Source organism: Pezoporus flaviventris, unplaced genomic scaffold (assembly GCF_033815535.1).
Source record: "Pezoporus flaviventris isolate CSIRO_AGI_PZ_B2104156 unplaced genomic scaffold, CSIRO_AGI_Pfla_v1 ptg000083l, whole genome shotgun sequence".
NCBI classification, from domain to species: domain Eukaryota; kingdom Metazoa; phylum Chordata; class Aves; order Psittaciformes; family Psittacidae; genus Pezoporus; species Pezoporus flaviventris.
In genome coordinates this window covers 13967677-13978320 of record NW_026892631.1, presented here as the reverse complement: position 1 = coordinate 13978320, position 10644 = coordinate 13967677, and the positions used below count along the sequence as shown (strand labels likewise).

Here is a 10644-nt window from a genome sequence, read left to right as displayed (position 1 = left end):
TCCATTCCCTCGTTCATGCATATCTGCCCAAAGGAGGAGATCAAAGTGGCTGCACCCAAGTGCTGACCTGTGCAGAACCCCAGTGCTGTCTCTGAGCTCACTCTGTGATGAGCCTGTTACAGATGGGAACCCAAGGCCCGGGGTAGGGCCTTGGTCAAGGTCACACACAAAGGCTGAAAATCAGGGATCTGGTCCGTGCTTTTCAAGGATGATGCAGCTTCCCCTCCAGCCTATCCTTTAGCTAAATTACATTCTACACATATAAACCTCTGTAACTTCAGAGGTGACTTCCTTCTATCATTTCTGTACCCACAGCTACACATCATTAAAATTCCTGATACTTATATTAAACATTAATGAATTTATCTCACAGCATTCAACAGTGTACACCATTATTATCCTCCTGCTGTAAGGCTTAAGCTGTAAAATTACATCCTGACTGCAACTGCAACGTGCTCTGGGAAAAACAATTATGCTTTTGTAGGAAAACGCGAATTTCAGGATTCCACAGCAAAAGTCCTGAGAGAGAACAAAGACCATCTCCAGGATGCCTTCCCCTGTGTTTGACACATAGTGGTAGGAAGGTCTGGTTTCCAAAACCTTTCTTCCAATGAAGAAACATTGCATTTATCATGTTGGAGTGATAATACTTCAAGAAGACATTGCAAGGCAGCTAAAATAGCTACAGCTGTAACTTAAGCTGTTCCATCTATTCCTGCTATTGTGATTGATACAGTTTGCACTCTCTGTAGCGTTTCTTATTCATAGAAGTGTAACTGTTAACCAGGACTTTGATTCAACTATTTTTATGAAACATGGAAAACGTCAGATTGGAGAGAATTACACTGAATTAAGTACTAAAGCATCTGTAGCTCAAGAAAATCAGCATCTTGCAGCAACACACTGATGATTTTTCTGAAACAAAGCAGGTAAAAAGATACTAAAATCAGTTCTTAAATGCTGTATGGATGTATCCATAGACCGTAGGAAATTCCCAACAATTACAGGGCAACAGTGCCATCTTGAGGTCACCAGAGAATTAAAGAGGAAAGCTGCAGGATTGCTCCGAGGCGTTTTACTTTTAAACACAGAAATTACTGTATATTCCAAGGTGGAAAAGCCCAAACCTCTCAAGCCATTTTCTTAATTTGGTCTTGTTAAAAGCAAAGCATCTGCAAACACCAGCCACGACACAACACTGCTTTTCCTGAGCCATTCATTAGTGATTTATGTTCTTGGTTGCTTGGTTTCCTCCTTTCACTCACTGGTACCTGCATTTTGAGGATGACAAAGCCCACAGTTAATTCTTTTATTCTACATATTTTTTGCAGATCAGTCTAAACCCACTGCACGCTGTAGCTTTGGATATTCCACAGATCCCCATGAAGGCCAGTAGAACTGCAGTGCAGATTTTCTGGTTGAGGCCTAGAAGGGAAAGATCTGAGTGTACAAACAGGGTGAGAAAGCAGGGATTCACCCTCCAAATACATTTGAGAGCTGCTTTGGCTCTGCATACACGCCAAACACTTCCACCGCACTTGAGCACTAGGTCATGGCCACTAGAACACTGGTAGTTTTACACTAGCAACCAAAATGGTCATATTCTAACTTCTAAGCAAAGGTTGTGGTGAAAAGAGTAACCACGAGGCAAGCAATTACGATAAACTCTGCCGGACAGTTAAGAATCTAATAGAGCAGAACTATTGCTTAGTGACACAAGAAAGGAGTATAAGCTCCTCAATAACACTAAGCTGACCCATACCACTCATTAGTCAGCATTAAACTACAAGTAGCCTACGTTGATAGGTCCCCACCTTAGTGGGAAGAGAGAACACAAAATCTCCTTTTGCTCTTTTGACAGTTAAAAAGCAAGTGCAGACAAAAAGCCACTGATTTTCTACATACGCAAAATATACTTACCAAGTACTGTACATTACATACAGCATCATTTTAACCTACAGATTGTGAATCTCTGTACATTTTTCATCTAAAAAGCTTCTCACATCAGTTTAAAAACATCTGATTTACTATATTTGTTTCTTTTTTTTTCAGAAGAATAAGATACGGTAAACAGGAGGACCAAATATTCTTTCTTAATACAATTCATAATCTCTTACGCTTTGATCATGAGCTACCTATTATAGACTAAGAGTTTGTACAACAGCTGTTAAAATAAACACTCGGTAGGCTCCAGCTTAAAAGAGGGAGGCACAAGCAGCTTCCAGCAAATTTAATCGACTTTCAAAAGTTAAATACTTTACACCTGTGTTATAGTTTCAACGCATGCCCAAGATTTGCCTGCTCTTCAGTTGATAGTTCTTTTCCAGTTCAGCCAGTGCTTGAGCCCGTAGGTTGGCAGCATACAGACGTTTTCTGAGATCAGAGCATTTCCCTTTAGAAAGGGGATGGTTTTCCAAATGAACAGAAGTCCCAGCATTCTCCTCACTTCCAAAGTGTACTTTCTTCTTGGTTGCAGGGAAGGGCAGCAGCAGTGGGTTATCTTAGAAGTCAAACAATAAAGACTGCATTAGTGCAGCTTTCAGCATTTGTTGCTTAGCTCATATTTTTTAAGCCTGCTACCCATTTTGCTATCTAGCTGTGGCTTTAAGTGATCTAATTAAATGCATTTCACAGCAACAAATCTTTTCCATTTTTCCTTTCCAACAGTAACATAATGCAGTTCCAATGGGAAATAGAGAATGGTGGTCCCAGCTACAAAGCACTTTGTCTTTCCTTCATAGCAGGGGCAGACCCAACCTGCCCCTCCTACATTACCCACATTATTACAGCTCTATCCTTGTATTAAGTCAATGGGATACAAACTAGACTCTGCCTTCATGAATAGTGGGCTTTAGTGCATTTAAAATGATCAAGTTACTTTCCACTGCAGCCTCCAGCACAGGAATTTTCGTGTTATAGCTCTGCTTTAGCTGTATAGAATGGCCCCAGTGAAAAGGCAGTTAGCTTGGTTTGTTCTTAATGACTCAGGGCACAAAAACTACCACCAAAAGCTATGAAAGCAGCTGAGTTGCTTCTCATAAAAGCCAAGTTCACAAAGCTCATCTTAAGGTGTGGGGGTTTACTTTCATTTTTAATCAAAGGCCTAACTATCCTAACCTCAACACTGCTGAAGCCTTAATTTTCAGTTCATTAGGCCAGAACAAAGATGCAATAACCAAGTGAGAAGGGCCAGACTGAAGAGGCTAGTGAACATTTCAGCACTTTACAGTTTCATATTGGTAAACTATATCTGTTTTAACATTGAAGCCTTCCCTAAGAACCAGAAAACCCCTGCAAAAAATAGGGTAGTGTCTAGGACCTTTGTCTTAGAAACCAGGATTTTTGGTTTGCCATTTTACTGTGAAATGAACCACACACAGACTTTGAGGACAAATTAGGGGGTCTAAGCTGTGTGGTATGTTCAAAAAATACAGTACTATTTGAACAACTGAAGATAACAGAAGCAAGTGATGTCAGTAATGTACTGGAGAAACACTTAGCTCATTCATTTCAGAATAGGGAGACTTCTAGAAACAGTATTACAAGAGTGCTGTGGAACGAAGAGTAGCAAACACTGTGACAAGTGTTTAATCAAGTGATCTACAGCTATTGCAAGATCTGGTCAGCCTTTTAACAAATATGTTCACTTTTCCAAATTACCCTGCTCAGGGTAGTAACTGCTTGAAGTGGCTGAAAAATTAATAGCCCTGTTAAGGTCAAAATACCTTGTAAAGGGGGAGGAGACGCAGAAGAGAACTGAAGCAAATGCTGAAGCTTATTGAACTTCAGTCATCCAGCATTAGAGGCAACATCAGAAAAGCCCAAGGCAAGTTTGGCTTTTATATTCTTTCATGCATCAAAGTCAGACAATATGTTGAGAGGTGGAATTCTCAAAACTGACAGGGATGTTGGAAACAGCTCAAGTGCCACTAACATCTGGTGGCATTTAGCTTGTATTCTTGCATGCTGGGACAAGCACTTGAACTTCAGTTTTATTTGTATTTGAGGCTGTGAGATGCTTATCTTGCTTTATCTGACCAAAACTAAATGAAGAGGTTATTGCTGCGTGTTAAAGAGTGTTCATGTTTCTTTGTTCTAGAGCACTACTTAAGATCCAGCCATTTAATATTCTAACCACTATTTCAAAATGCATTGAGATACTGGAATTATTTTTACTATTACAAAATGGGTGCAATGAAGAGATGATACTACATCTTACGATAGCGAGGACTGAACAACTAAGAAGGCCAAAGTGGATGTCAGATACTGATGGCATAACAAATACTCCAAGAGAGATAGACTACAGGTAGTCAGGAAGTACTACAGCACATTTTTAAAGCCCCCCCTTCGGTGTGTTAAAAACTGGAGTATGCTCATAATAGTATTCTTTATATGCAAAGATCTTTAGATCTTGTATGATGCACCAATCACAGCCGGGTCACTTGCAACAAATATTATTTCCCACCAAATTTTTGGAAGCTGAAGAGATTAAAAATGTGAAATTTTATTAAAATTAACTTTATCAAAAGCCTGTGAAAAGACATCCATAAATAAAATAATTGCAGCTCTGAGTAAAGGCTGGGTTACAAGTCAGCACTCCTATCACCTTACAACAAGAGCTTAGTTTTCAAAACAGCACAAGACCACAGTGCTGACAGTGGTAGCTCAGACTCATGGTTGAGCATCACCCACTAAGTCTTTTTGCAAAGTACAAAATCAAAAGTCTCTTCCCAACAGTGCAGAGATACTGGGGTTTGTATTGCTACAATGGGACTAAGTACAGCATATTGAGCGTCGGAGGCTTTCTTCTCATCATTCCAGCCTACATTTATCAGTGCCAGTGGCTTCCTGTGTATTTCCATACCTGGACCATCTGCACAAGATGTCATCTTCTGCTCTTTGTAGAGTTTGTAGCTCCTCATCAGGTTTTCAGCTCTGTTTTCAAAAGAGAAGTTTAAGTTTTTTGTCCTCAGATTGTAGAGTTTCTGCTAGAGGGCAGTTCTAGGTTAGTAAGATACCTGGTAAGTTTGTCCTCTGCCAGTCTCTCACGAACACAGAGTTCCCGTTCTCTTTCTGGAAGCGGAAATACAGTAGTATGCAGTGTTAACATGTAAACGTTGAAGTTAAGAGTGATTGTGCATGATGGACTTCATTCCAGGAAAAGACAGTAGTTATAGGTGCATTTGACAGGCTGTATTTCCTGCATTTATGGCTCTAAACAAAAGTAGCTGCTGTGCAGATACACCTTTATCCATGCACTGATAAAGCACCAAGCAAGTACTCCAAAATGCCAGCAGGTCTTTTTTCCCCTTCCCTCAGAACTCTGCCATATCTGCAACAATGAAACTACAGCATCTTTTTGTTCTGCACATTAACTCATGGCACACAACAGCGGATCTAAATAGTTAGATACCAGATACTATGATTCAGTTATGACTAAACATCCCATTTGCAGCAGCAGCAGCTGTTACTCAGGCTTAGAAAACAATTTATACTGTTAAACTCTGTATTAGAGAGTCTACTGCATACACAAAGAGGTATTTCATGTGGGCAGGAAATTCCAGTGCCTGAGGACCAGTTATCTATAGTTTCACAGGTAAGTTACCTGTAGGGTGCAGCTTTTATAAAAGCAGTTTGCTTACTCTAATAAGTTTTGCTCCAACATCAGGATGACCTTAGGTTACGTGCAAGTACAGACAAGGTTAACTTACACAGTGGGTGAAAAGCAACTTACACCGCACAGTGCAGAATATGCCTAGACCCTTTTTTCTTGTATAATTTCCTAATTGCCACTCATGTTTTAATCTTCCCAAGTCAGACTTCTATATCCAAACTGCCAATTTTAGTAACTTGAAACAAGAACTAGTCTAGATAAACCCTGGCATTCTTGCTTTAGTCTTCAAACAGAAATCTAGTAGTGAATGTCAGACCACAATATCCTAGCGCATTAAAATGAGGGGTTTTAAAGCCCTCTAGCCTGCCTTCCTCCACACTTAGTCTTTTGAATCAGAATCCCACTGCCACCCCCTTCCCAAAGTGGAATAGCGTACGCTCCAAATGTTGCTCTCTGTCCTTAATGGCTTGCTCTCGCTCCTGTAGTTGCTGTTCCTTCCGTTTCAGCTCATTCACTGCAGCATCTGAATATTGCAGCCTTTCTGGCTCCCACGATCTCCAGCCTCGTTTATCTGGGTTTTGCCTTTGTTCTTCTGTCACCAAGTCTGCTATCAGTGGGTGCTGCAGAATATCTTCAACAGAAGGTCTGCAATAATCCTAAGGGGAAGACATTACCAACAGGTTCCATCTATAACCAAGAAATATTAGGGCCAGGGATTCCCAAGCAAGGCCCACTACAGATGGGAACCAGCTGAGGTGCTATACAGTGAAGGAGAAGTCAGAGAAAAATGGAATTAGGAAGGGGTAGCACAACCAGATGACAAAAGCCAAGGGAGGAGGCTGTTACCTAGCCCTCAGCTCCAGAGGCTGCAAGTCTGGCTCTCCTAGTCCAGGCTCTCACTCCTTTCAGGGACAGGATGAGGTGGTAAGCCTACAGGGGCAATCGTTGGCAAGTTCTATAGCAAGCACTCTGCATATATAGTCGTCACTTGATTCCTGAAGGATCCATTCCTGTTGGGAGACTTGGGTTCTTGTTACAGCTTTGCTGTAACATGCAGTGCTCTTCTCAACACCCCCATGCTAGCCATAGGGCACGAGCTATACGGTAGCCATATACAGCCACCCCCAAAATGAAGGCAAACTAACCCCTCCCACTTCCAAACACACTGGAACCTTTCTAACCCTAAAGATGTAAGGCCTTATGCACGCTGTCAGGAAATTCCATATAAGACAATATTGAGACAGCCTTTCAGCATCCTGAACATACTTGAGCTGCTACCTTTAATGGACTCAAAGCACAATTCCTCCTTCCCCTACAAGTGATGTTGCCAGTGACAAGGTGATAGCAACCAGTACTTCAGGTCAGTTTCTTTTGTAATTGAGAAAGAAAACAAGTACTTCAGTACCAGTTCAAGTTCTAGGTGGAAAAACGAGTAATTGATTCTTACCTTTACATTCAGCATCTCCTTGAGAAGTTCATTCAGCTGCTCTGAGTAACGATATGGTATTCGCCTGAATTTCCCTTCCTTTATCTTTTCTGCCAACTCCTTTTGGCTGCAAGCTCTAAATGGAGGCCTGAAAAAGAACATTTTCCTTGGTTTCTTTCACTAATTTTAGTGACTCATTTATATAAAAGAATCAGACTAAGAAAAAAAGCTGCAATCAAAGGCTTGTTTTGACTACCTAATGTCAAGACCAGTACAGAAATACAAATCTAGGACTAGTTTCTGAAGCCTTTATGCTTTTATCTCTACAAATTTTAATTATACCCATGTTAACAGCTATATCTCTACATTCATTACTGCACTACTATACTTACGAGAGAGCACATAATTCATACAGGAGACATCCTAGAGACCAGATGTCAGATTTTTCATTGTATGACATGTAGTTCATCTGTTCCTAAAGAAAGGGAACAATCTTTGGGTTATTAACTAAGACACTGTTCTACTATTGCAGGATAATCAACTACTCTTCAAACCTGAATTAAGCCATTATTTACTGGGGTTACTTTTAAGATTCCACCTTAATCTCCACAGCTACTACTAGAAGCAGGATTTTAACAAGTTTGTAGCAGTGCTACACTGCAGAAGACTGAAGTGTTCCACCAATCTTCAGCTGATACAGCCCCATATTTCAGTCAATATTAATCTTTCCCACACATAATGCATTGTTTTAGGGAAAAAACTCCCTGTTCATTTCCACAAATTAAAATCCTATCATCAAAAGGTAGTTTAATACGCTTTTTACTTTAACACTATGAAACCAAAGCATTCAAGCTTCCCTGTTCCTTCTCAGAAACAATATACTCCAACATTCCAAGAGCATATCAAAACTTATACAGTGAAGAGCAACTAGTAACTCCATCAAAACCTCCTAAGCATTCATGGACTGAGACATACACTGCAGAAAACAGATCGTGGAGGCACAAAAGGGGAGATCAGGCACAGAAAGGTGGTCTTACTGGAGACATGTAATATGGAGTTCCAACAAATGTCTTGGCAAAGCTGGTGTCATGGTGCAATATTCTTGCCAGTCCAAAATCTCCAAGTTTTACATTCTGCTTGCCATCTAGGAAGACATTTGCTGGTTTTAGGTCACGATGCACAGTGACGCCACCATCACTCCGCCTGTGACACTCCTTCAAGGCCAGCGTCAGTTGAGTCAGTACTCTGAGAACAAAGCTTTCTTCCAAGTAATGCCTGAAAGATGATCACATTGTTTAATAAAGGTATTCTCTGAGCATACATCATTTTTAAGTAGTTGCTGCCAGTCTTAGTGTGGCAGCAATATTTTAATACTACCATTACAAAACATCACTGAACCACCCCAGCACCTTCACAGAAAACTGACAGCAACAGGCATCTAGACATGCTATTTTAAAAATGGAACTTAAAAAATAAAAAAATCACTCCAAATACGTTGGAAGACATCTGGACTTCTGTTGCAGAGCCCCTGTGATACTTCCTTCCTCCCCCCAAAAAGCTTAACAAAGACATAGCGTTTCCACTGCTTACAGCACAAATATCAGCTTGACCAGGTTGGATGAAGCCTTGGGCGAGATGGTTTAGTGCGAGGTGTCCCTGCCCATGGCAGGGGGGTTGGAACTAGGTGATCTAAAGGTCCTTTCCAACCCTAACCACTCAATGATTCTACACTTTTGTGATGAGATCTGTCCCTTTGATCACTTACGATAACAGTGTATTGCCAGCTGTTTATAATGAGCAACACAGAACAACAGAGCCAGGACAGGACTGGTTTTTAAGATAACCTTCCTCAAATGAAAACACTGATGTTTGGGGGCAGCTGCTGTATCATTTTAGACCATTCTCACAAAGTGAGATGTGGTCCTATATACTTGTTTAACTTGCTAATGTTAAAATTGATACTATACTTAACAAGTAGGCTGCTAAGCCTAAATCAGACCCAGGTGAAGCCTTATCAACTTGGTGTCTTCACAAGGTTTACATGAAGACACATAAAGCAGTCTTTAACGCTCTTCCCTTTCATGTGTCCTGGTGTTCTAACAAAAGAACAGGGTACAAGTAGTTTAATTGAGGGACAAGCCAGAAGAGCCAACAGACCAAGCTGCTTATCTGCAAGAGCTATGACTTGCTGGTTTCCGTTTTCAGCCACACGCATAGTAGCATTGCAGCCAGAAACCCTTCAACAGCTTCTGCCGCATAGGAGAACTCAGGTTTTTACCACCTCAGCATAAACATCTGATCAGTTGGTGCATTCCTGAGCACAAGTCCCACCAGTGTTATAAACTTGGACGAAACCTTTCACATTTCAGAGCTTTAGGTCCAAAGGATTAAACCTTTCCAGAAGTTACCAATGGACGCATTTCACTTTCCTTTAGATTGCCTGGTACATTTCATACGATCACAGAATGGTTTGAGTTGGAAAGGACCTTAAAGGTCATCCAGTTCCAACCCCCTGCCACGGGCAGGGACACCTTCCACTCGAGCAGCTTGCTCCAAGCCCCTGTGTCCAACCTGGCCTTGAGCGCTGCCAGGGATGGGGCAGCCACAGCTTCTTTGGGCACCCTGGGCCAGCGCCTCAGCACCCTCACAAGGAAGAGCTTCTGCCTTAGATCTAACCTGAACTTCGGTTTGAACCCAGCAGTTCAAACACCAACATTCAGTTGAACCTGCTTCAGTTTGAACCCGTCAACCCCTTGTCCCGTCACTACAGGTGGTATCTCAAGTTAGACACCGCGAAATTGCCACACACGGATTCCACATACCTCTCTTTCGTGCACTTTGCGATCAAGCTGGCCAGGTCACCGCCATCGCAGTACTCCATCACGATGTACAGCGTCGTGCTGCTTTTGTCGACGATCCGATCGTAATACCGGACGATATTGGGATGCCGCAGCTCGCGGAGCAGGTTCACCTCCGAAACAAGCATTTGCTTCTCTGCCTCCGACATTGTGCCGTAGTCGAGCTCCTTCCACACCAGGATCTAGGGAGGGGAAAACGACCCTTAGGGAAGGCCTTGCACGCAAGCCAGAGCTCCGCAGGGGGAATAGCGGCTCCCAACACCTTCGCCCAGACCCCCGCCTCACCTTGCCATCGGCCTTGCGGCGCACCTTGCGACACTTGCCGTAGGAGCCGGCGCCGATGGTGAGCAGCACCTCATAGTCCTCGGGCCGGCCGGGCATAGCGGCGGAATCACCTCGAGCTGCGGGGATCCCCGCCACCGGGCCCGCGCTGTTTAAACGCACCGCCCCTCCCTCCCATTGGCCAGGCTGCACCGCCCCGCCCACTCCAGCCGCCTTCCCATTGGCTACGCCGCCGTAAACAAGCGACCGCCGGGTCTCGGCCGTTAGAGGCAGCGGGTGGCGGCGGCAGGCAGGTATCGCGAGAGGCGGGGCGGGGCGGGGCGGGGCGGGGCGGCGCGGCGCGCGCTGTCCGCTGTCCGCTGTCCGGTGTCCGTGCCCGTGCCCGCGCCCGCGCCCGCGTAGGGGTTGGAACGAAATTTGGTCTGGAAAACTGCAGTTTAAAACCAATGAGGAAAATTCCTCGT

At 43.1% G+C, this 10644-nt stretch overlaps 1 protein-coding gene across 2 annotated transcripts; it reads right to left on the bottom strand.

The window, feature by feature from the left end:
• Positions 1-2216: 2216 nt before the first annotated feature.
• On the bottom strand, positions 2217-10358 carry NEK2 (NIMA related kinase 2). Of its 2 annotated transcripts, none has more exons than XM_061475196.1 (9): positions 10184-10358; positions 9863-10080; positions 8078-8315; positions 7433-7515; positions 7062-7188; positions 6051-6270; positions 5019-5073; positions 4827-4935; positions 2217-2465 (listed from the first exon to the last, which is right to left on the bottom strand). In XM_061475196.1, the coding sequence occupies exons 1-9, from the start codon at positions 10277-10279 to the stop codon at positions 2277-2279; spliced, it is 1335 nt and encodes a 444-aa protein (XP_061331180.1). In that variant the 5' UTR covers positions 10280-10358; the 3' UTR covers positions 2217-2276. The 2 variants fall into 2 exon arrangements, with proteins under 2 accessions (XP_061331180.1, XP_061331179.1); XM_061475195.1 differs by having other exon boundaries at positions 2217-2500; positions 4865-4935; positions 10184-10357.
• Between the last annotated feature and the right edge of the window lie 286 nt (positions 10359-10644).

Excerpts from the sequence above, each read along its gene's own strand:
- NEK2 (XM_061475196.1), bottom strand. The coding sequence starts at position 10,279 with ATGCCCGGCCGGCCCGAGGACTATGAGGTGCTGCTCACCATCGGCGCC. Across the intron at positions 6,271-7,061 it reads AGGAGATGCTGAATGTAAAG|GATTATTGCAGACCTTCTGT; the intron begins GTAAGAATCAAT and ends TCTTCCCCTTAG. Across the intron at positions 5,074-6,050 it reads CAGAGAGCAACATTTGGAGC|AAAGAGAACGGGAACTCTGT; the intron begins GTACGCTATTCC and ends TTCCGCTTCCAG.